Source organism: Pseudorca crassidens, chromosome 5, assembly GCF_039906515.1.
Source record: "Pseudorca crassidens isolate mPseCra1 chromosome 5, mPseCra1.hap1, whole genome shotgun sequence".
NCBI classification, from domain to species: domain Eukaryota; kingdom Metazoa; phylum Chordata; class Mammalia; order Artiodactyla; family Delphinidae; genus Pseudorca; species Pseudorca crassidens.
This window is the reverse complement of record NC_090300.1, coordinates 34,741,883-34,769,339: the sequence shown is the minus strand read 5'-3', so window position 1 is coordinate 34,769,339 and position 27,457 is coordinate 34,741,883. Positions and strand designations below refer to the sequence as shown.

Below are 27,457 nucleotides of genomic sequence, written 5' to 3'. Positions count from 1 at the left end.
CGAACTAGTCATACTTAAGACTCTCCACCCCCCTAAATATAACCTGCTTCTTTTACTTGGCTGTATTAACTCAAAACAGTTGATTAAGAGATTTTTGACTTGAAATTATAAAAAATGAGTTAAACTCAACTCTGGAAATACAAAATTGATATAATAAATTAATGACAGATGTTACAAATCAATCTTATACTGCATAATCAAATAATAAGCATAAATCTTAAGACAAACTGTATAATTCAACAAATTACAATGTAGTACTTTAAGTCTGTAAGCTTCTATTTTGGATTCTTCTTTAAAAAATCTATTGTAAAATGAAATTTTTAACAGTAGGTTAAATTGAATTCAAGGTCATTCACATAAAAAACAGTGTCTGAAAGCTTCCCAACAAATGTAATCACATAAAGAAACTTTCAGTATATTTCCCCATAGAGAAAGTATTATAGTTATGTTGCCAAATTTATCCTATTTAATGGATGGTACAAAATAAACTTGTATCACCAGTTTATTGAAACTGAAAGATTTTGTTATGGAATAACTGAGGGCTCTGATGCCTCAAAACAATCCACTCACCCCCTTCTAAAAATTGACTTCTATGGGAAAACATAATTTTGGAATGTATCTGGAGATGGCTGTATACTTGGTTGTTTACCTCCAGCAAGACTCATGGCAGTTCATGCTCTAAGTACACAACCATGAAATACATTATTTGAGTCACTTGAAAACAGGAGAACATGAAAGAAATCCAGGAAAATATATATTTTTAACTAAGGCCATACTTTTGCATGTCACCAAACAGTGAGGATGCAGAAACACTGAATTTTTGGCTTAAATGTCCTGAGCTAGGTACTTTTTAGACAGCACTGGTTGAGTTCAGAAGGTTTAGAGAATAAGGTTTAGGAAAGACCATTTCTGTTCCCATTTACGTTAGATGCTGATAACTCAATAAAGAAGAGACCGGGATAACCTATTTGTAGGAAGAGATAGCGAAGGGTTAAGTACTGCTGTACTCTTTTTAGATATAGACTCGTTTTCTAGCCCAACATCATAAAAAAAACCGACATGGAAAAGGTATATCTGTTTTATATAAAAGTATTTCCTAATAGAACAGTATAATTAAATAGATTACAAAATCACTTTGTGAAAATGGTATTGCCTTGGGTTCCACTTTGACCCTCTTTGGTCTACGACCTTTCCCAAGGGGTGAGGAGTCTGTTGGACCAATGGTATATGCCCACTTGCACCTCTACTTTACATCACTGCCCAGGTACAGGGATTCAGGAATTCCTTGCCCTCACAGACCTGATTCTGCTACCAGGGGGTGCACAGGCATCTTTCCTAGACACACTGCATCCCCAGTGTGTACTCCTAGGCCCCAGGGTAATCAAGGAGCAGCTGTCTGAAGAAGTGATGTTGATAGTTTGGATATGTGGGCTGAATTGTTCATATGCATGTGTGAGGAGTTCTACCTAGTGTGGGAAAGAGCTGAAGGTGAGAAGAGAAGGTGGACCCTATGCCAGCTCCCCAACCCTCCAAGTTCTGGTAAGGAATCAAAAATTCTAAATCTGAACCTGCCTTCCAGGCCATTATGACAGTATACTTGTTAAGGTACAAAGATGTGTAACAGGTTAGCTTACTTTATAACTTAAATATTCAGACATCTATATTCTTGTCCCAGGTGCCACAAATGTTAGGGATAAACCTGCATGCTAAGAACTGTCATAAAAAATTACATCTTCTTAAAAAAATTTACATCTTACTGTTCTTCAGTAACTCATTTGAGTTATTTTTATTGAGAGCTCTTAACTGACAATTTCTTACCTGTTCCTTCACTGGAGTATTAACATTAGATAGGCACTGTTGGCAAACAGCCAAAAAGGATTTCACTGTTTTCCTCAATACCAACAAATCCTCCTGTAAGACATATTCAAATTTACAAGCATGAATTACAATATCCTAGAAAACTGATCCAGAAGAAATAATAAATGGAAAATAGCCAAACTAGTTTATTGTTAAGGAAATTCATAAAACCAAATATATTGTTGGGAACCAAATCATATAGTTATTTCCTAGTTATCTTAATGGAAGGGTCAGCGAAACTGATAATCCTGAATACTCAGTTCTATTTAGCTTTGAAATGCTCAGTATGATTTCCTCCAACATATTTGCCTTTATCAATATGGTTTACTCAGGCTGATATTAAAATTTTTAGTCATTCCTATAGCAAATACTAGCTGGTAGTAAAGTGAGAGAGTGCAGCAGCATACTGAAAAAAATCAATTAAGCAATAAACATGTACTCCCATATTCTCAGGACTCTGCAAAATGTCAAGGGGAAAAGATAACTTTAAGATAGTGTCCATGTTCTCAAAGAGTTAACATCTTAGCAGGGAGTTAGACCAATTAGAAAGTAATTAAGTGTTTAATTTTTTGGTGTTAACTCTAACTGTAGCAGAAAGAGCTGAGTTGGAGGCAGCTTCATAGAAAGATGGCCTTTAATCTAAGATTGGATGGGTGAATAGGATTTAATCAGATGGCCATATAATATTCAAAATGAAACATCTGAAAAGTATAAAAGGAAATTTAAATTTATCAAGTACCTATAATGTGCCAGGCACTGGTATGAGGGCTGTTACATAATTTCATATTTATATTGATTAGAAGAAGTAGTTATTACTAGCAAGTGTTTGAAACCAGGACTGTCTGATATCAGAGTTCACGTTCTTTTCACTGACTAATAAGCAAGACGCATGCAGATGACTCAGTATGATATCAATATTTAAAATAGTAATGAAGAGTAATTAAATGAGCATAGGCTGATGTAGGAATCACTTTTAAAAAGTACTCTGTGAAACTAAAATTCTTTAAACTACTCTATTTTGTACCGATGAGCGTACTTATTCCTTTTTGGGATCTTCACATCCCAAATAATGATACTTTAAAAATTATACATATTTCCTTTTGCTAAAATGAGTGCAATATTCAGAAGAAGGAAATAAGATCATCTTGTGCAGAGTAATAGAAAGGACACTGCCTCCAGGACCTTTAATGTTCCTGCAGATGAACATCCAACAACCAAACCTCAACATTCCTTGACCTTTAATTTCAAAGACTCACAAAGCAGTAGGGGAAATAGACAAGAGAACACGCAACTGCAACAGAATGTAAGGAGTGCTATGTTGGAAAGCCTAACCCAGAGTCAAAAGTAGTCACAGAAGGGTTCCCAAACAAGACTACATGTAAGCTGAGTTCTGAACAACTAAAAATTATCTACCTATATGGAAAGGTGTTCCAGAGGGCACAGAATGTTCAAAAGCCCAGAGGTGCTTTTGAGAGACTGCTAATTTATTGCAGTTGAGGCACAAACAGGGAGGAGAGTGGTGAGAGAAAACTGAAGAGAAAAAGAGGACCCATTTTCCATTTAAATGGAAAGTACTTAAAATGCCATGCTAAATTATTTGGCTATTATCCCGTCGGCAATAAAGGAACTAATGAATAGGATTTTTATCATGAAGTTGCTAATAATTTATGTTAAAGAATCATATTCTAAGCAGAAGGGAGAATGATATAAAATAGGGAAGCTAGTTAACAGTAAATACAATCTTCTGTTGAGGGCTTTTTATGTGCCAAATACTGTGTTCTAAGGGGAATAAATTTAAGTCTCACAATCACTCTATGAAGTAAGTGGTTAATACGCCTATTTTACAGATGAGGAAACTGAAGTTCGGAGCACATACAGATTCTAAGCGATAGAGTAAGGATCCATACCTAGGGTTATCTGACTCTAAAGCCCATGCTTCTAATCATTATTCTACATTTCATCACATATTAACAAAGGCCGTGGGAATAATCTAAAATGAGGGCCTGAAAATGAAATGTTGGCAGAAAAGATGTAAATAGATTGAAGAGAAATTAAAGCAGCAGGATTGATAGAATTTAGGAACTAATCAGAACAGGGGATGTTGATGTTACGCCTAAATTTCTAGGTAGTTGCCTATTAATGGCTTACGGTATAAGGCACCAAGATAGTTAACACAGGAACAAATGCTAAGGTAACAAGCTGGGCTTTAGAGATGATGATCTGCGATCTCTGAAAGATATGCTACTAGAGATGTCTAGTAGGCAGCTGGATGAATTCAAAGTCCATGGTAAAGAATCTGAGCAAGAGTAGAGACTTGGGAGTCCTCTGTATTTAGCTGGCAGCAGAAGCAATGGAAGTAGATGAGACTGTTAAAGGAGAATATGTAAATAAAGAGGGCTGACAAAAGTATCCTGGGGAACACCGATATTTAACAGATGGATGAGAAAGAAGAGCATATGAAGAAATCTAAGAAATGGTCTGAGAAGTAAGAACAAAACCAGAACGTGGCATCCCAGAGGTAAGGTAAAAATGAATGGAAGGACTTTCCTGGTGGTGCAGTGGTTAAGAATCCACCTGCCAAATCAGGGGACACGGGTTCAAGCCCTGGTCTGGGAAGATCCCACATGCCGCGGAGCAACTAAGCCTGTGAGCCACCACTACTGAAGCCTGCGTGCCTAGAGCCCATGCTCTGCAGCAAGAGAAGCCACCGCAATGAGAAGCCTGCGCACTGCAACGAAGAGTAGCCCCCACTCGCCGCAACTAGAGAAAGCCTGCGTGTAGCAATGAAGACCCAACACAGCCAAAAAGAAAAAAGAATGGAATAGTTTAACGATGACAAATGTTACCAAAAGACAAGATAAGGATTAGAAAGCATTGCAAGGATAAAGCAACTCAAGGTTGTGAGTAACCTTGGGTCGAACACTCTCAAAGTAATTAAAAGGGCTAAAGTCAAACCACAATGGATAGAAAGGAGATAAGAAAGAAGGCAACTCTTTCAAAAAAGTTTGACTGTAAAAATTAAAAACAGAACTACCATATGACCCAGCAACCCCACTACTGGGCATATACCCTGAGAAAACCATAATTCAAAAAGATACATGCACCCCAATGTTCATTGCAGCACTCTTTACAATAGCCAGGACATGGAGCCAACCTATATGTCCACTGACAGATGAATGGATAAAGAAGATGTGGCACATATATACAATGGAATATTACTTAGTCATAAAAAGAAACGAAACTGAGCTATTTGTAGTGAGGTGGATGGACCTAGAGTCTGTCATACAGAGTGAAGTAAGTCAGAAAGAGAAAAACAAATACTGTATGTGAACACATATATATGGAATCTAAAAAAAAATTTTAAAAATGGTACCGATGAACCTAATTGCAGGGCAGGAATAAAGATGTAGACATAGAGAATGGACTTGAGGACACAGGGTGGGAGGGGGAAGCTGGGGCGAAGTGAGAGTAGCATCAACATATATACGCTACCGAATGTAAAATAATTAGCTAGTGGGAAGCAGCAGCATAGCACAGGGAGATCAGCTCGGTGCTTTGCGATGACCTAGAGGGGTGGGATAGGGAGGGTAGGAGGGAGACGCAAAAGGGAGGAGATATGGGGATATATGTATGCATATGGCTGATTCCCTTTGGTGTACAACAGAAACTAACACAGTACTGTGAAGCAATTATACTCCAATAAAGATCTATTAAAACCAACAATAACAAAAACCAAAAACAATAAAGAGTGAGAAAAATAGGACAGCTGCTAGAGGTCTTTTGGCATCCTTTTTGACCTTTTCAACATAAAAGATTTGAGAATATTTGTTGAATAAATAACTGAAAGAAAAACAAAATGCAGGCCATGCTACTAACTAGCTATGTGACCTTAGAGAAATTATCTTATATCCCAGAATTACAGATTTTAAAAATCTATAAACAAGAGGGTTGAACTATGTATTCTCTGAGGTTCTATTGCATTCTGTGATTCTGCTGAATTAATTTAGGCACTCAAACGAGAACACACAGGTGCTAACTGGTAAACCTAGTATGCAAAGGATGAATGTTCAGTTCCTGCTAGTACCTAGACTAGTGCTTGGCACATGGGCAGATATTTAGTAAATATTTGCTGAATGAAATCCAAGTACACATAATACAGATGATACCACAATCCTAGGGAGAAATATGTAATGTGTTCATTTTATCACACAATAAATATAATTAAAAAATGATGCTAGGAGGTATTAATGCTCCTTTATTCCCTTAAATTTCATGGTTAGTGTGCAGTTTGACGCAGTCTAGGGAATCAGCTATCTTTGGAGTTGGAGGCAAAAGATTCCTTTAAAGGTCAATCATAAAGCAAATGTGTCTTATGTAAAATGATTACTTGCCAATTCATCTGAGGAGTTGTAAATTTAACATCACAACTAAGTAAGCAACCTACTGATTGTAGCATTTTAAGAAGAAAGTGGAAATGGGAAGTAACCAAGGAAATACTGAGAGAAGCTAAAGGCCTTCTTTAGCAATAAGTTTAGCATAGATTTGGATGCAACCTAAATATTGAATGCTCAAGAAAGTTAACTTAATTGTAATCAGTTAGAATTCATTGAGAGAAATATAAGTACCAATCAATAGGTTTAGGTAAATAGGCACGGATACTGTATATTTAACAGAGTTAGCTAATCTCATATAGTAGATTCCTTTGAACAGCTGGGAATGGAATTTAGGTTTTTTGGATTTCAGAACACAATTTTCCTACAAACTTCATTATGCTGGCATCTTACACTACATAAAGTTAACGTTTACTTGGCACTTAACCGTGTACCAGGCACTAATCTAAGCTTTTGACATATTAACTCAACTAATCCTCTCAACTGTGATGGGTATTGCTATTATCACTCCCATTCTACATATGAAGAAACGGGCACAGAAATGTTAAATGCAGGCCCAAAGACACAGTTAGTAAGTGGAGTAGTAAATTAACCAGAGCAGTCTGCTTCCAGAGTCTGTGCTCTTAACCATTTTGCTATAATGACTCTTTTTATAATGCGGGAAAATTAACATATTGAAGAAACCTGCAGCATTATGGAGGTAAGAAATTTGAAACTCCAGTCAAATATATTTATATATAAACAAAAATGCCAGTCAACCCAAAAGACACTGAAAAAGAACAACCCAAGAACAAGGTGTGCTAATTATCTAGACTGCAATTTTAAGCAACTAGAATGTTGCTTAAATGTTCCTTTCAAATGTGTTTTCCTAGATGAAACCAATATTTTCTCTTATTTTCAGAAAGCAGCTCGGCGTTAAGAGCACTTTTTCCTAAAGTAGCTATGGAAAGGAATTCAAATGGGTCAGGTGAGAAGATTACACTGAAATTTAAATTATTAACATCTTGGCTATATTCTTTTGTATGCCTTTTGCAAGTTGCTTCACTAGCCTGGCTAAAATTTTTTTTGCTTCCCCATAGATCTAGTGAAACCAAGAATTAGACGACTGAAACCCAGTACGCTCTAATGTGAAAGGGCTAAAATAGTTTCAGTTTTTCAGTGATCTACTGACAAAAATAAGAGAAATCTCTCTTAGTGAGTTAAGATGATGTTTTAAAAATACACCCCGACCAGAAAAATCTCAACAATGAAGACTCCCAAATAAGGCTGGCACAATTAAGATGGTGAATTTACCATATAAGCTATATTAGAAGTTTTCTCAAAGGTACAAAGGCTCAAAATACCCTAACATCTTGGGAAGAAAAAAAAAGATCTTAAATGTAGATTGCCCCTTAAGAGCTAAGTACTCCATATGATTATAGTCAGTGAGGAAAGATAAGGATTTAATTCCAAAACACACAGAACATGCAGATTTTAAATGGGTGATTTCTTTTCATTTTGTATCACAATTTTATGTGTCTAGAGGAAGACTAAATTTAGCTGTCCTTTTATCCACAACTATGAAATACCATTAAGATAATCATAGCCAGAAACTGAAGCCATGGAAAAACCAGCAGTAAACACATAAAACTAGTTCAACATTATCTGACAAATACACATTTTTAGAATGGGCAGAAATAAAACAGGATAAAGGTGTGAAATAAGGACCTAGATCACGCCAAAGATCTTCGATTATGAAAATAAAGCCTGTTAAGAATTTAGTGATCAGTTTTTCATGATAAAAATGGGGCACAAAACTAAACTAGTTACAAACAAGACCAAGGGGTTACCTTACTAGGCCAGGGACTGGCAAACTTTTTGTATAAAGGGTCAGATAGTAAGTATTTTAGGCTTTGTGGGTCATAATGTCTCTGTTCGAACTACTTAACTCTGCCACTGGAGCAAGAAAGCAGCCCTAGTCAGTACATAAATGAATGAGCATTACTGTGTTCCATTAGAACTTTATTTACAAAAACAGGTGTCTGGCCAGATTTGGCCCATGGGCTATACAGTTTGTCCAGTCTGTATTGGGCTATAAAGCTCTTTGGAGGTATAAACTGTGTTATGCTTATCTGTACTTAGCATCATTACTAACACATAACGAGGCTCATTTAATTATTTTTCAGCTCAACTAAGTCATTCTATCATAGTAAATATGATAGAAACACATGTAACTAAATTCATTCACTTGGGATGCATCGGTGTCACCATTGTGGTAGGGTAAACCTTATGGAATATCTTTGAAATTGCTTTCTTATATGAATAACTGCTACTAGCTTCTCTTTTGAGGCTAAGGAGTGAGTGTGCCACTCTTGTTAATACACAGTAAAATAACTACTGGATTTTTAAACCCCAAATGTAATACCTAGTTTTCAATGTTGTTGCTGTTCTTGGCGATCTGAATCCCCACCTGCTTGACTCCTGCCATTGCCTCAAAGGCTAATCCACTTATGATCCAGGAACCCTTAAGCTGCCTACTGTAGTTCCAAAACATCTTCTGATTTCTCTTTTCTGTGGTGTACAAAGATGAAGAAGCTAAAGGAGGAGTCAGAGGAACAGGGGAAAAGTAGTGACTGTTAGGACCAAAGCGAGAGATTTGAATTCCCAGATTTTCAAAACACAGATGGAGGACAAAATCTACCATGCTATATTCCAAACCTACAGTAGATACTGGGCATGTTTACATGCTCCCGTAACCTTATATAATAGTTCATTTAGTATTAATTTTTGGTTTTGGCAGGGGAGAAGATTAGGAAAGCACAGAACTAGGACTGCAATTTAATGCCATCAAAACAACAATTATTGTTGACTGAAACATTTCTTTTAATCTTCCCAACAACCCTATCCAGCAGTGAATATCACATATTAGGAAACTGAAGTTCAAATGTGAAGTAACTTGCATACCTTTGTCATAGGTGGTAAGAAATGGAGTCAAAATTCAAACTCGGATTTAACTCCAAAGACCATGCTCCAACATAAAATTGCTGGAAATATATCCTGTTTATAAACTGGGAGCTTCTTATATATATAAATTAGGTGAGCAACAATAAGTCGTTTAAACAAATACCTAGTAATTACGGAATGACCACTGGAAAAAAAAAATTTCAAAATTAAAAACCTACTGTGGAAAGGAAAAGGCATTACTTTAACAGGGAATATTAAATAGGTTAAAACACTTATTTCCTTTTACTCAAATAAAAGGCCTGACAGGAAAATAAACTTTTATCATTAATTTTGGTGGAGAAAGATCTCCAATCTCTGTACTGAAAAGTGGGAAGTGTTAATGTTTCATTTAAATATTCTTAATGTTGCTTTAGGCCTCTAATAAACTCAGTTAAAACACATTTTTACATTATAATAATTGTTATTTAGAAAAGATCGTCTCAGTCCTGGCTCATTACTTAGATTCTGAGGTATTAAATATCTTAGGAGTTAAGAATATTTATAAAGTGGTACTTTAAAGATCACCGTCCCTGTGTAAGTAAAAACAGCATCCAACTGGACAGGTTAGGGAAGCTGAGGAAGCCTTATGCTGTCCTTCAAGGGGTGGGAAGGTATTCCTTACCAGATAGAAAGCTCCAAAAGTAGAGGCCCAGGAATAGGGTTGCAAACACAGCATAGAATTCTTAATAGAATGTTGGAATCGTGACTTGTAAGTTCTCTTTTAAGTTGAATATATTTACTTCTGACTTCCACAGGTTTTTAGAATGTTAAGAGTTGGATAAAACTTTGGACAAGTTCAGAGTTCAGTATAAACAGCCATCTACTTATGTATTCCAGATTTTAAAAAAAGAACATTCTGAGAGCTGAACAAGAAATGAATAGAAAACAAGTCCTGGATCTTTCTCTCCTAACTTTCCTAGACCAGTCAATCAGGCACTTGAGATAGGATATATTAATAGAAACAAAGCTATCAAAGAATGACTCTGAAGTCATGGACCAATCAAAAAGAAATGCTTAAAATTAACTCGATAGTTAGTGAGGATAGTCTTCTCAAGAAATAAAAGGTAGGGGGAAAAGATCTAGAAAAGAATGAAGTAAAATGGTTATAAACTACTAAAAATTCATTCCTAGAGGGATAGCTATTATTTCCAACTCTTGGCCCCATTCCCTTCCCCTTCAAAGCAGTTAACTCTGCAGACGGAGAGGTACTATCTGTGTTTTGTTACTATAGGAATTTGGGGGAAGGACCTGAGTGAGCTATCTCTTTTCTTATTCATTGCTATTCTAAAGGACTGGGAAGGGGAGAGGAAGAGGTCTAGAAAGCAGCCTGTAGATTTTTATACACAGCAAGGTTAAACATGTCTCTTCATGGGGCTTGGCCACCACCAGTCCCATGTTCACCCTAAACTTCTCCTTTCCCCAGTTTGTTTGGAGGTAAACAAGTTGAAATTTGCAGAGGAGAACCTTTAGTCAAGAGGGTAACGGAGGACCAAATTTCACAGTAAACATGCTATACTCCTCAATAATAATTTCACTTGTAGCTCTCTGGGGGATGTAGACTTTCTTTAATTTAAAGACTTAGGGATAAGGCCTGGGTTCAGAATGCAGGGATGTTTGCCCCAGGCCATTCCCACTGCTGTCTAGAATAGAAACATGCAGGGTAAGGTAGAGAGCACTACAAATTTAGGACTACAGAGAGTAGGACAGCTCCTCCCAGGAGGAAAAAAAATTGAGGATAAATTCTAGATCCCCAGGCCAAAAAAGGCAATAGGGGCATTAGTTTAGCCCTAACTCTTATTTACCTGGCTCTTTAAATGTCTTTGTATATGTCCAGAAGGAGCTGAAGGAAGAAGGATGTTTTCTGCTACAGAGAAGAGAAACGGAAGGCTGCTTCTACAGGACCAGCACTAGGGGGCACCGGAGCAAAGTATACTGAGCATGACCTGTGAGACTGCCAAAGAGCTTCAACTCTGGAAATTAGGGGAACAGAGGAAATACCCATTGGTGAAACCCAGTGCACTTCCATTTCAAATAAAGATCTAATCCTGTTCTTGATACAGTCATCTCATATACTCAATTTATAGAATACTGCTTACTGTTGAGTTAAATTATAATTTGAATTTAAACTTCAAATATAACTACCATTCATAATCCCCTGAATGACAGTGTTCATGACAATAGGGAAGAAAAATAAATTTTAGAAAGTACTCTCTAAAGAGCAATTTAGCAATATGTATTAAGCCTTAAAAGTATGTACAGTCTTTGATCAAGCAATCCCATTTCTAAGAATATAAGATGTAACAATGCAAAACACAGAACAAGCTTTTGCACCAGAATGTCCACCACAAAATTAATTTTATTAGTTAAAATGTTTAAACAACCTAAATATCCAAGAGAGGAGAGTGGTAAAATAAATTATGGTATAGCTACACTAGGGACTACCATGCATACATTAAAAATATTATCTATAAACATTTAATAAATGAAGAAAATGTTATGTTAATTGAAGAGGAGACAAAATTATAAATACATCATGATCTCAGTAAGACTGAAAAATATGTAAGAAAAAGTACTAAAAGAAAATACACCAAAATATTAACAGTGGTTATCCACAGGTGGTAAGATTTGGAAATTTTATTTTATGTATATAGTCTTTACAATGAACACATACTCAAGTAAGAAAGCTCAAATTTAAGAAAACCATTCTACCTTACACTTTACACCAAAAACAAATAAGCATAATTTATTAATTAAAAATGTAAGTGACCTCTTCAGAGATTTAAATGAATTTCTATAAATGTAACAATGAGTAGAGAAAAACAGAGCAGTCAGGTGGCCAGCTCCCTCACTAGATAAATGGCTCATTCTATATTAACATAATTATTCCACAACAAAAAAACAAAATTAATTCATGTGATAAGACTTTCAAGTTGTCTCTACAAAATCAATATTACAAATGTTAAATATATAGACCCCAAGGGTCTGCTGTATTACATTTAAATTTCAGGAAACAAAGGGAAAAAAAGGATAGAGAATTTCAGGTGCATCATTAGCAAAGTCTTCCATATACTTTAACTAAGCCACTGACATTACAAACTCAGCCATTTAAAATCACAGTAACTTCTCATTTAAATACCTTTAGGGATACAGAATGATGAAAGAAAACTGCCATGTGACATAATTTTTCGATACCCAACTAACTGATATTGCTAGTTTGTGTTCAGTGAGGAGTCAACCAGTGTCCTTAGAAAATCTGTTTTTAAAAAAACACCACCAACAAAACTCTAAACGTAGTTGTATTAAAAGCTTCACAATACAAGATTTTAAAGAGTACTAACAGAAAGACACTAGGATTGAGATTCAAAAGACTTGTGCTGTAAGTCTGTGATTTTAGATGTCTCAATTTTTGTTAAGTATAAGGTTCCTTATCTGTAAAATGGGATTATAACATCCACTTTATAGGATTATTAAGCAGATTTAATTAAATTAGAGCATTTAAAGTGATTAACAAAACGTAAAATATCAACAAGGTAAAAATAACAATGTCCCCTTTTAGGCCTTACCTAAAACAAACAGGTTTCATCAAGTTATTTCCAAATTCCTTTATAGCTCTAATATTACATTTACAAACAACAGAAGAATGCTGCTACACCAAATAAGATACAGAACATACTAAGCACTTTTCTAGTATTCATTCAGGCCCAACAACTCAATGAGTTATATGTGATAAACCAAAACCTATGATTAGAAGATGGAGAATCAAGACGTTTTCGTAGTAGTAGTTTTTAAAAATTAATTTTTGTGATATTAATATTCACTTTAAATATCAACAACAAAAACAATCCCTCAAAAAGTATCAAAAGGTATAAAGGGAAAAGTAAATTTCTTTCCTTCGTAAGCTTGCCCCCAAATAATTTCTATTTCCCAGAGGTAACCACTGTTAAGATTCTTGTATATTTATCCAGACATCTTCAGTATAGCAGTTATTGTTAACCTTAGCATAGACTGCAGAATTCTAGAGCTAGAAAGAATTGGCCCAATACAACTTTAAATTTCATAAAATGTAACCTGAGACACAGATAAGTGATTTTTCACTTGTTATTAGTACCTGGAAAGCCCTTTACAACTGATAAAATGCTTTGATATAAATTATCTATTTTAAAATTATTTAAGTGACTTCCCTAAAGGTTATTTACACAAGTTAATGATGTGGCTGAGACGATACTTAGGAAGTTGATATCTTATCAAGTGGGATGTTAATAATATAGATTACATGTGTACAAAGCTGATGTATGTGGCTCTTACATTTTCAGAGATATCCTATATCATATAGGGGATTAGAAAGTTTGGCAATTCCTGATCTTGTGATTATTATAAGTAAGAATCATTGAAATAATTATTTTAAAAGGAGGAATATTAGCAACGAAAGATTAATTTTTCAAGTTTGCATGTATCCTGAAGATTCATGTTTTTCAAGATTATCTCTTTGAGACAACCACTTTTAAACTATAGATGCAACTGATACACGATTACTAAATATACTTTGGTTTACAAAAATTATCAACAACTTCAAAGTGAGAAGAAACAACTTGAGAGACACCTAAGTAAGGAGAAGTTCACATGTGATATAAATGCACACAAAACTACAAATGGAAATCAACTGAACAATAAAGCACCTAAAAGATGCTATGGCATTCTTTCTGGAATGAAGAAAATCAGTGTTGCCTGCAAAATCTGCATTGCCACTGTGGCAATGACAACAACAAAATCTGTAGAATGATTAATGACAAAAAGGAAGTTATTTTTATTAGGAGAATGTATCAGATGAAAATTAAACAGAAAGGCAAGGAATCTCAAAATAATTCTGCTGTAACAGGATTAAAAAAATAGAAAATATTCAAAGAAGTAGGTCCAAGAATAGAGATTCTCACTCTAATTATGGAACATAGTTGTAAAAGGACAAAATTTAAATTAAATGGAGGAAATAACCACTAATTATGCTAAAGTTTTAGGCTAGTGTATATTCCAAATTTACTAAAATGTAGTCATCAACATTCAGTTAAAATACAAATAACTCAGATAACCAAAATGATATCAGTGGAGAAAACCAATATAAAAGTCAACCAGGTGAAAAAATCAGAATAAAAGTAATTGTGTATAATATATAAACTCTTGCTTTCAAATTTGAACTTACATATATTCAATCTCCTTTAATCTTACCATATAAAATAACATTAAAAAATATGAAACTGTAATATAGTTTTAAAGTGGTTTTGTTTTTCAAGACTGAAACTGTTAATAAAATAGAAAAAAAACCCCAATTACTTCCAAAGGCAAAGAAATCCTCAAATTATTCATAGGAAAGGACAAAAAGAAATTCTTTCTCCGAGAAAAGAACGCTCCATATCAAGCAGTTGTTTATATATGAAAATGTATTATTTACATTCTTTACTGGTTGAATAGCTTGTGTTTTGTTAAGCTGAGGATATGTAAACATCATAGTATTTTTATTTGGTTCTTTATCAAGTGTTTGCTCTTTACTCATATATTCAAGACTCTTTGATTTCATAAAACAATTGAAACATATTTGTTTTATATTTAAGTCAGATAATTCCAATGTATAAAATACTTTTTTAGTCTGATTCTCTTCATGGTTTCTAATTTTCTTTTTAGTAGTGTTTTTTTTGTTTTTTTTTTTTTGCCGTGAGCTCATTTTTCTTAAAACTTTGTAGAAAACTCTTTGAGGCAAGTTCCTTCAGAAAGGATTTATATTTGATTGTCTTAGGTTGCTTGGGAATACTACCACTACAGAACATTTTAAATCAAAATCTTATTTTGTTTTTCTGTTTGTTTGTTTTTTTTTCTAATGGACCACAGAAATAGTATGGAATTAGGGTGCAAACCTATGTGACAGTTAGCTCATGGTTATAAACTTTCATGGGTGACCTATTTTCCCCCCTTTAATTAATGACAAATTTTAAGACAGGCTGTTTCCCTTATATTCCCCCATGAATGGAACTGGTATGGATTTATTTCTAATTTACCCTCATGCTGGTGTAGCTCTTTAGGATCCCAAATTTATCAAGGAGACATTCTACCTATTAGACTTTCCTCCTCGAGAGGGCCTTGGGATTCGCCTAGATTAGAAAATATCCTCAAGGTTAAGTAGGCTTTAGTACTATGCTTAACTCTCTTGGATTCTAGTTTCACTTAACTTCTGGTTTGTATTTTCCCTTTTGTTTTGCATGGTCACGTGTAGATTAAAAATTAAAAAAAAAAATTTTATCCAGCAATGTAAACTTAAAAAAAAAAAAGTATTCTTTAGTTTGGGCCCCAAGGTGCCAAAATTGCAGAACTGAAAGCTACATACTTTTGTCTTTCAATATTATCCTCTTTTTTATAGCATGTTGCCTATCAGAGCTCTTGTGGTTTCAACAACAGTTACCTCTTATAAGAATTTAAACTTTGTATACACATATAACTCTGTGTCTATTGCTCGAAAAACTGTTTGTCTTCCAAAGAGGTAAAATATATATACAGGATAAAGCAATAATTGATAACATTATTATATATTTTATTAAAATTATAATTTATTACAATAACTGATAAAAATAAATTATTAAATAATGAGTTAAGCAAAGTTATTTTGCTTTAATAGTACCCCTTCTGCCTACAGAAACTCTTACTTACTTTGGAAGGAGAACCATCAGTAATTTTCACCAACTGCCAAAGAATCGAGTAATGGGAACACTGCAGTGCCTGTACGACTATCTGTATCAAATAAAAAATTCAAACAAATGAGACATAATTTACGTTTGTACAATATTAAGAGAACAATATTTATCATAGTTTTTATCTTACAATAAGGTTTCAAGTTCAAATATTTGTAGAATTAATGAGAATGTATAAAATAATATTTAGTTAAAAAAAGACAAAACCAACATATCAGTCTAGAGAATAAAGATATAATGTATCTCGATAAATATGGACCCAAATGATACTACACTTTAAACAAAACTGCACTGTCAGAATACTTTGCTCAGTCAGATTTTTAAGGGGAGACTGAAGAAATTGTTTTTATCCAAATTTTATACCTAAATGATTACTTATTTTGCTTTAAAGAATTTTTAATATAAAATACAACACATACAGAAATGTGCATAAAACATATACAAAACAATGATTGAAGTATATGAAGAAAATACTGTGTCACAGATTAGTCTTTGTAGAAAAATGTGGCTATTCTTTGATATGACACCAATACTCCAATTTACGTTTGTGAGAGAAAGCAAAAGACATCTTCCTCTTATTATGAAAATAGTATGACCTTATGAGCCTGCCCTGGAAATTCCCCCAAGCTCCCTGGACCACACTTTGAGAATCACTGCTCTGGGAACAGGATTGCTGGGTCATATAGTATGTGTATATTTAACTTTACAGTAAATAGTACCAAATTTTTGTCCACAGTGGCTGTATCTAATAGTCTGACAGTTCCTGCGGCTCCATGTTTTTACCAACATTTGATATCATCAGATGTTTTAAATCTGGTGATTTTATTATGTATGAGTAGTATCTTAATGTGGTATTAATTTACATTTTTCTAATTACCAATGGAGATGAGCACCTTTTCATGTTTTATTGGGCCTGAATTCCTGTTCTGTGAAATGTTTATCCATATTTTTCAGAGAGACAAATAGAAGAATTTAGGAAAATAAACACTGGTTAAGAATCATAATAAAAAAGAGAAGTTCATTTTGGATAGGTCTTTTACTACATTTTTGTTTGAATACATGGTACATCTTTATTGCAATAAAGCATGTCTGATAATATGATGTTCCATTATTATAGTGTCTCTATTATTTTCTCCTCTTGATAAACTAAAAACCCCAAGAGAATGTAGAGAATAAATCAAAAGAGAAATCAGTAAGTGGAATGCTTCAGGAAGTACAATTTTGGCTGGTTTTACTTTAAAAATTTCAGGTTTCAGATCACGTAAGTAAAAGATATCTCCAATGCACCTACTCAGCACTGAAAATAACTCATCAGAATTAGAGGGATGAGTGGTGCTGCTTTTCATACAAAACTAATGAGATGTCAGGGTTTTATTAAACATGATAATTAAATGATTGATTCATGTCAGAATGCCAGAAACAAGACTACTGAAACACTGTCAACTTATGAACATTAATGTTAAAGAAATCATCTTACTATACTTAGGGGATACTCAATATGGTACACCTCGGGTTCTGAGACACCTTGTGATAACCTTTACTTTATACTAAGAAGTACTAAAGTGGTTTGTGTGATTTAAAACTTTTTCTTGAATTTGAAACAATCTGCATTGTTAAATTACTAGAAGAGTGATATACAAATGAACATTAACCAACGGGAAATTAAGATATGGAAAAAAGTAATGTTGAAGAACTGCCTGATTTTGGTTATATCTATCCTAATCATTACAAATATCATTTCCTTTCCTTCTACATTTCTATGACCTATATACTAGGAATTATTCAAAGTGTGTTCCAAAGTTGTGCACACAAGTTTCTTAGATGTGGTTATAAGAGAAGAGAGAGATTGGTCACTTCAATACCTATTTCCAATACAGCATCTCCATTTTAATTTTCAATATACTGGTATTCATCATACATTTACTTTAAAAGGGCTCCACTGTATTATTTTAAAATAAAAAGCTCACTCTCATTGACTGGGAAATATTTTGCTTTCTCACAGGTATAATTATATAACAATACAGTTGATCAAACTTCAAAAGAAAATTCAAAACTCTTCCTTCCAGGCTTTACATCAGTCATATTGATTTTATCCCCTATACTAGCAATGTTATCCTAACTCGTCAAAAGTCGTTTATTTAGCAACTTCATCTTTCTGTAGTACATGTAAAACAAGAAGGACAAGCAATAAAACAACAAAAAAGCCAAAAGAGATTATTCTAACCTATTAGCACCACAGTCCTTCTGCCTTTTCTTGACTAACACTGCTCTGACCCTGGAAAGGATCTTCAAATAATTCCAATTATTAGTCTGATGACTAAGAATTTCTTCCAACCCTACTCTTCTGACCTCATTTTTCCACAAGGTAATGATGTACCTGGAAGGACACAGTAATGTATATTGCATACTTCTGGGCAAAAATTACTTAAGAAGCAGGACTGCCTTCTCCATCTTCTCCTTCCCTATCCGCCAGCAGGATACCAATAACCCAAGAGACCATGGGTCCCTGAATGACTTGGCAGTGCAGTGACACGCTGCTTCCTTTAATTGTGCCTTAATGTTATGTAAGTGAGAAATAAATTTCTATTGTGTTAAGCCTCTGAGATATTGAGATTAATCTATTATAGCAGTTAGCATTACTTTAACCAACATAAAAATTATTTTTTATTAGCCTTTTTTCTTAATAATTACTTTTATCTATTTAAAGGAGTTAGCTCTACCTTTGATTAGCAGACAATCAATGAGAATCATTCAACATACAGCTAATGATATATCTTGAAAATGAAGATGAACTGTATTATTACATCTAAGTTAAGACCAAGGGATAAACTCTTAGAATGTTTAAAGTTTAGAAAAACTGAATTTGCCTGAAGATAAAACCTGACAGGAAACTAATAAATGCATGTGCAGATATATGTTATCTACACATATAGGACATGTTTAAAATTCTGAAAATCCACATAATGACTGGGATAAATTTAGGCTCTTTTACTTTTCTGTTTGCAAGAGACTTTAAGGGGAAGGAGGCTCAAATTTTTTAGTGCACAAGTACATGACAAAAGAGTGAACTAGGGCTTCCGTGGTGGCGCAGTGGTTGACAGTCCGCCTGCCGATGCAGGGGACACGGGTTCGTGCCCCGGTCCGGGAGGATCCCACATGCCGCGGAGCGGCTGGGTCCGTGAGCCATGGCCGCTGAGCCTGAGCGTCCGGAGCCTGTGCTCCGCAACCGGAGAGGCCACCAACAGTGAGAGGCCCACGTACCGCAAAAAAAAAAAAAAAAAAGAGTGAACTAAACTTAATACTAGTCTGCTTCTAATATCCAAAACTGATCTTTTTATCATATTTAGACTTGGTTAACATGAGTGACATTAATATTCCCTTTTAAAAAGAGCCTTTAGGTACAAATTAATAATCAACATGGTTTCACCAAAAAAGGCATAAGCCTGGTAAATAAGTGCGTGAAAAGATGTTCAACATCATTAGCATTAAGAAAATATATATTAAAAAGCACAGTGAAACACCACTACATATCTACTTGGATGGCTAGAGTAAAAAGTATCGACAATATCAAGTGCTGATGAGGATGCAGAACAACTGGAACTCTCATACGTTGCTGGAAGAAATGCAGAATGGTACAGCCACTCTGGAAAATGGTTTGGCAGTTTCTAATGAAGTTAAACATACACTTATCATAAGACCCAGCAATTATACTCCTGGGCATTTACTTTAGAGAAATGAAAATTTATGTTCAAACGAAAGACTGTATACTAATATTCATAGCACTTTTTATTGTGATAGCCAAAAGCTGGAAACAACCCAAATATCTTTCAACAGTTGAATGAATAAAACAAACTGTGGTGTATCTACACAATGGAATACAACTAAGCAGTAAAAACAAACCAACTACTGACTCACACAACAACGTGGATTAATCTCAAAGGCATTATGCTCAGGGTTTACATACTGTACAATTCCATTTATTTGGAAATCTCAGAAAGACAAAATTATAGTGATGGAAAACAGATGGGTGGTTTTCAGGAGTTGTAAGTAGCTCAATCATATGACTATAAAGGGATAATATGAAGAAGTTTCGGGGATGATGAAACTGTTTTGTATCCTGATTGTGGTGGTGACTACGTAAATCTATACATATGTTAAAATTCATAACTTTACACAGGAAGGAAGACAAGTCAGTTTTACTGTATAATAATTAAAAAAATAAGAATCAGTGTGGCAAAGAGCAGAGTTTGCAGTAATAATTTTGAGTAAATGCGAAGAAAAGCACAAACACTGAAGCTAGTAACAAATAAGCCTTAATATAATCATAAGCAAAAACTGGACTAAAATTAAACAACTCCTGTATTATGTTCTGTCTAAAGAAATGTGTTGATTTCCAGTTCACAATGATAGGTTAAGTACCAGCATCTAATCTCTCCCCACAATTCCCAATGAAACAATACAGTGCAAAAGAAGTTTGGAAAAAATACAAAATAATAAGAGTTTGACATGGGGCAAACATCAGAAGGCATGGGATACTATAAAGAGCAGTAGCAAATTAGCAGTAGAAAATTTGAAGAGACAATGAAAATAATTTAAAAGCTCGGTTAAAGTGGGTACGCCAACAGCTATGAGACTTTAGGCAAGTTACTTAATATCTCTATGTTTCAGTTTCATAATCAATAAAATGAGAATAACGATGTATATTCTATAGGGTTGTCATGAGGCTTCAAGAAATGTATGCACATAAAGACTTAAAATAGTACCTGGTACATAATAAGTACAAAACTTAAATTTTCTATTATTGATGGCTTGATAGGTCTAAAGTTACTGATATGATTACATTTCCTTCTTTATGGGTTTAATCACACTATTTTGTTATACAGCATATATTTACCAAAATAATATATGAATTGTTCTTTATTGGCTTTCAATTTTTAGAATCTGGAAAGATATTCTTGGAACTATGTATTGAAGCAGAATTTTAATATTTAATTTTTCTTAGATGTTGCCTAAGAGAAGGTTTAAACTTACAGATATACAGATATACCAACAGGAAATTGGCACAAAGGCCACAAAACAGGATAAGGAGAATTTTAATATTTTTTTGCTTTCATTTTACAAAAAAATGTATGAAGAAATACTACAATAAATTCTGAAATGTGGGTTCTTTACAAACGAATGACTATTGTGTTAGGGAACTGCAGTAAGTTTTATATTTTCCATAGGTTAAGAATTCATCAGCATAGGGGTAGGCATAAACAGACTCTGGAACATATTCTTGTGCCAGAAAGTATGGAAGTGCTCAAAAAAATATTTAAAGCACATAGGAACAGGCTGGAAAGAAATTCTCCCTGGCTAAATCTGCAACAATTTCGGCACCAAAATGAATAACAATAGTACTGTTTTAACCAGATGAACAGAACAGGAATAAAACAGAAACCCATGAGTCCACACTGATACTAAATTTTAAAAAATAAATTTGAAATTTAAAAAGGTAAACAAATTAATAAATACATAAATAACCAAAGGGAGAAGGGAAAGTTCTTCCTTAGAGCAGAGGGCCAACAAATAAATATAAAATAAATGACAGAGTTAGGAAATCGCCACTTCAGTTACCATTTTGTGACTATCATAATAATAAACGAGTCAGGCAAAATCGCAAAAGGATGCTCAAATTATTATGTCAAAGTTTGATAAGAAACAGGATTATTTACACAGTCTTAAAAGAATATTCCCCAGATTAGTTATTCATTAAAAAAGAAAATGGTAACTCTACATGGGATATACTCAGCAAACCTTACTTACTAAAGTGATCAAAATTAATTATCAACAATACTGAACAAACTGCCATCATGTGCTTTCTGATGTGATTCACTGAAAGCAGAATATCATTTATGTAGCATTTCTGCCACGAATGCATAATCTCAATCTAAACGTGTAGATCAGACAAAAGTAAATGGAGAACATTCTATAAAATAACTGGTCTGTACTCTTCAAAATGTCAATGTCATGAAAGGCAAAGCCTGAAAAACCATTCAGATTAAAGGAGAACAAAAAAAAGACATTACAAAAATGCAATGTGGGACTTCCCTGGTGGTGCAGTGGTTAAGAATCCACCTGCCAGTGCAGGGGACATGGGTTCGAGCCCTGGTTGGGAAGATTCCACATGCCATGGAGCAACTAAGCCCGTGTGCCACAATTGCTGAGCCTGTGCTCTAGAGCCCATGAGCCGCAACTACTGAGCCCACGCACCACAACTACTGGAGCCCATGCGCCACAACTACTGAAGCCCACATGCCTAGAGCCTGTGCTCTGCAACAAGATTAGTTACTGCAGTGAGAAGCCCGTGCACCTCAATGAAGAGCAGGCACCGCTCGCCACCAACTTGAGAAAGCCCATGTGCAGCAACGAAGACCAAACACAGCCAAAAATAAATAAATAAATTTATTTAAAAAAATTTTCTAAAAAAAAGAAATACAATGTGCTATTATGGCTTGGATCCTGGGCTGGAGAAAAATTGCTATAAAAATATTATTAATACTTATTGTACACATGCATATTAATATTATATGGGGAGGAAGAGTGAAAGGGAGAGAGAGCGAGAGGCGCGCAAGCATGTAAGAGCACAACTGGGAAAAATTATTGACAATTGATGAATTGAAGGAAATAAGAGTTGAATTTTCGATTAAAACTTTTCTATAATTCAACTTTAAAAAAAGTATTTTAAGAATAGCTAAATTTTTTAAACTTTGGTTTTACCTCTTCTACTATAATCGTTAAAATAGCACTGACATGAGAAAAGGTAGATCACAGAAAGAGGAAGGAAAAAAGAATTCAGTTAATCCTGAAGAGTGGGACTGTGAAACTTCTAGTTGAAATGGTTACCATGGAAAACAAACAGTCAAGCATATAAGGACAATACAGTTCCCCCTAAATAGCTAGAAAGTTTTAAGGTATCTTCAAAATGTTAAGCATAACTGAGGGTTAACAAACAGCAAACATTCTGGCAGTTCTTTGATATCCTTGCTCTAAAAGAGTATTTTCTTGGATTCTAATTAAAAGGAACAGAGTTGGAATCTAAAAAAGTAAGCTTGCATGGTCCTATGAAGAAATGGCTGAATACGGGTTTTGGAGTCTCAGTACTGGGTATCTAAAGATGTTTCTAAGAGGTGCTAAATGCTAAATCATTTCTGATTGCTAAAATGAATAAGAGTACAATCTAGTAGTGAGGTATTCAAACTTCATACACATGTTTAAAGTAATAAAGAATGTGTGTCTAAGAAGTTAACAAAGTTAAAGCAAATCTCACATAAATGCTCTCTTACTCAAAGAAATTAAAATAAAATTGGGTAGATAATGCATATGCAGTAAAAATAAATAATAGAAAACCAACATAATCACAGAACAACATTGTGAGACTGTAACAAGTCAGGTCTAAGACAATAAATGATGGTATGGAGAATTAAAAATAAATTTAGATATAGTTATAATCTCCAGATAAAACAGAGAAGTGCTATTCTTATTCTCTTCTTGAGGAAAATGTGAAAATCAAAAAAAAGACTATCTTAACTCTATCATTCCCTTTCAACTCTGAAGCACAGCTTAGAATATCAGTGAATTGCATTTAGGCTACTGAAAAGTTTGAGACGAAAAGAGGATCAAAGCTGAAGAGTCAACAATAAATGAAGAAAAACAAGGGGTCAAATTTTCAGCATTTTTCCACAAACTATAATAAAACACCTAACACAATCAGGGATATTTGTTATTAAGAGCGGCTACAAAGGATAGATCAAAGACATGAATTAAGGCAATTTAAGAGTTAATCATAGCAATAATAAAGCATTGTTTCTATGATGAACTTTTAACATGAAATTATAATTTTGTTATATCTATTGATTACTTTAGTATAATGAAGTGTCATCTAAGCATCCCATATTACCAAAACAGGAATGGATGAGCTCACACCTAAACACCACCTTATACCTAACTTATGGGGTTGGTGTTTTGGTCTACATGAATGAGTGTCTGCAATGTATAAAATAACTCCTAATTCTTAATAACAGATTGTTCCTGTTAATTAGCAATAATTATAATTGTTAATTAGTAAGTAACAAGTTAGTTCTCATACAGAAGTATTAAATTCTTAATTCTCTGTATGATAATTAAGTTGACTATTCCAAGTCTCTTCCAGACTGGAGAGAGTTTGTTGAATTCCTGCCCTTTTCACTCCAACTTTTATGAATGCAAAAAAGTCTAAAATCTGCTAAAGGCCTCCAAACTTATGTAAGTATGATTCACCACAAAAACTAAGCCATATCTAAGGCTTACTATTATCATTACCTAGAACAGTGCCCGAAATACAGCCATGATCAGAAATTTTCATTATATTAAATTGATGAAGTTTTGAAATTGCTACTATAGTAATGGTATTTTCCCTAAAATAGTCATAATGTTTATGTCAAAATTAAATATTAATATTAAACTTTTGCTACATTATAGCAAACTTTTTCTATTCTTTTCTGTTCAAATCTGAAGATATAATATATCTATCTGTAACACTGAATCACTATGGCAATAATTCTCAAAGGAAGTGGCTGCGTTTAAGAATTATCAACTATGTTCCATGAAAGGCTTTTGATAATCCTACACGATATCAGAAAAGCTTTCTAAAATGACACAGAAAGAATATCAATAAACTCCTACCTGTTCTGGCATAGCTCCATGTTCAATTCCAGTCTTCAATAATCTGTAGCAATTACCAAACAGATCCCATTTTGTGAGATCATGAGCGCTAAAATAAACAAAAATGCATTAACTTTATTCTAGAGTGGAGGAAGGTTTAAATTTGTTGAGCTCAGTTTCAATGGGGGAAGAATAAAGTAACTTCATTTTCTAGTAGAACTGTAAAAGTTCCATAAGGAAATGTTCAAGTCCTCAAACTTAGAAAGAAAAAGAGAAAGAGGGAGAAGGAGAGGAAGAAAAAAACAAAGAAAGAAAGAAAAAAAGAAGGAAGGGGGGAATGAGAGGGGGAGAAGAGAAGAGGGAGACGGGTAGAGAAAGACAGAGTGGAAGCTGATATTAGGAATTCATTAAAAGAAATCAAAAACAATAAAACTTCATATGTTAAAGTGAAGGTTACCATTTCTTTCTTTCTAGTATGTTTTAAAGCACATTTAAATAAATTCATTCAGAATTTCAAAGTATAAATACATGCATATTTTTGAAAAAGAGATTTGTATTCACGAGATGGAGATAAATAAAGACAAAGTCAGGGTAAAGGAAATATGGCACAGTTCCAAAACTTTAGTGTAGCTATTTACATGTGCTGAGGACTTCTGAATGAGATAACACTGACAGTGTAAATTCTCATGAGCTCTGCTACTAAAAATAGCACAATTACTCACTGTCAATTTTTATTTTCAAACGTCAAAATATTTTCTTAAATAGGAGTTTTGACACTGGTTGTCAACTTTTATTTTCAGATGTCAAAATATTTTTTCAAATAAGAGTTTGTTTCTCCATGGAATTCCAAAAATGTACTTGTGTATACAGAAAAGGCTTAGATTTTAGACACTGCTTTTGAAATCTGAAGTATTCATCAAAGTAAGGGCTACGCCTAAACATGCTTTTTCACAACAAAGTTCTTTATTTTCCTTTCTTTATGGAGAAGATAAGCATGTTTCATTACAAGGGATATGCAAATTACAATTTGAAAATGACACCTATTTCATTGATCTGAGCCTTTTTTTCCTTATTCAAATCCAGCAGTTCTGTCTACATAGTAAGAACACAATAATAAACAAACTAGACAAACAAGGACAATTCAGGAAAAAAAGCTTATAGAAATAATTTTGTGGCTTTCTCCAAAGCTGTGATTTTTATTTAGTAAGATTTCTAAGAGCTATCAACTGAAAATTATACCTTTAAAAACTCTAGCTTGCAGAATAAGCCCATCTAATTTGTTAATTATACTGATTATCTTAAACTTTTACAGTGTACAGTGTACATTCATTACACTGAATGATAAATCTTACTCCTTAAGTAATCAAATTATAATAAAAACTCATAATTTATCTGTAGGAAATCTGAATAATAAAAACATCACAACATCTCAATATTTCTCTAAAATTTCCCAGTGTTACATGGATGTTAAACATTAAAATCAGTTTGTTTTATGTTGACTAATATAGGTTATTCATTAAATCTACTTTAAATAAAATGACATACTTGTGGAAAGAGGTTAACCGCTTTAATGTAGAAAGAACATTGTAAATATCATCATCATCAGCTTCTTCTCCCTATAAAAAAAACAGCAGACAGTATCTTAATACCATAAATTTACTCACCCTCAAATTCACATGGAAGTCTATTAATACTTACTGCCTAAAGAAAAATTCTTTTTTATTATATAAATAGTATATATTCACTGTTGATAAATGAGAAAATACAAATAAGCAAAAAAAAACAAAAAGTAAAAAACACCCATAAGCCCAACACCCAGAAATAACCACTTTTGCATTTTAAACAATGTCATAAATGTGACTTCGTACAATTTTCTGATTAATACCTTTGGATAAATTCCTTGAAACTGCTGAGTGAAAGGATAGGTAGTTTAAAGATTTTATTGGTTATTTCAAAGATTTTACTGATTGTCAGTTACATCTGCAACTTCAAAATCACAATGAAAATCAAAAAATGGTTGAAAAAAATTAAAAGTTAAAATTAAAAATTAAAGTAAGGGAAAACTGATTACATGGATTAAAAGTAAATCCTATCAGCCTGGCCGTCAGGACATACAAAGCTGTGGGAATTCCAGATTGCCTTACATAGATTGAAAGGAGAGGGCAAGAGACAGGAATCACAGAAATAATTATAAAAATAACCAGTTGGAGATGCTACCTGCTATCTTAGGCACACCACTGGTAAGCAGCTATCCTTTATAAGCACACAATTTTTATGTTCTATTCATTAGCACGTAATAGTTCAATAATATTAAAATGCAAATTAGGCCCCAGGAATAGAAAATGAAAAAATGACTTAAGAAAGTCAGACCTTTTTTAAAAGAGAAAAAAAAAGTCTGTCTTTTATGAAACAGATTTTTAAAATAAAAATGAAGTGTAACTGAGGCTGATCTTCATAAAATGAACTGCAATAATGCTGCTAAGTTTTGAAAGTAGAGAATTCTACTAGATTTTATTTTAAAATGGAAACAATTTAAAACTCAGCTACCTTGAAAAATTATTAGCCAAAATCATTATATGTACACATTAACTTTAAAACAGACCTCTTGCAATAGATCTTCCACAGAATGATTGAATCGATCTACAAACTCATCAATCAGTTGGCTTCGAGCTATGTCAACTCTGTTCTGGATGGTATACTCTTCACTGCATAAGATGCTATAGGTTTTACTGCAGGCTTCTAGAACATCTGATTCTATGTGTTTCTCCACAACAAATTTAATCTGTTTTAGTAAAGCATCTAGATGCTGAGGAG

The 27,457-nt window shown here is 33.8% G+C and overlaps 1 protein-coding gene across 1 annotated transcript in view; it reads right to left on the bottom strand.

Moving 5' to 3' along the window:
- Positions 1-27,457, bottom strand: part of STAG1 (STAG1 cohesin complex component) — a 423,440-nt gene that overhangs the window by 23,816 nt on the left and 372,167 nt on the right. The window contains exons 19-23 of the mRNA XM_067737732.1: positions 27,246-27,449; positions 26,189-26,259; positions 24,665-24,752; positions 15,921-16,001; positions 1,819-1,911 (exon numbers count right to left, since the gene is read on the bottom strand). Coding sequence (XP_067593833.1) covers positions 1,819-1,911; positions 15,921-16,001; positions 24,665-24,752; positions 26,189-26,259; positions 27,246-27,449 — 537 coding nt within the window. The remainder of the gene's footprint in view (positions 1-1,818; positions 1,912-15,920; positions 16,002-24,664; positions 24,753-26,188; positions 26,260-27,245; positions 27,450-27,457) is intronic.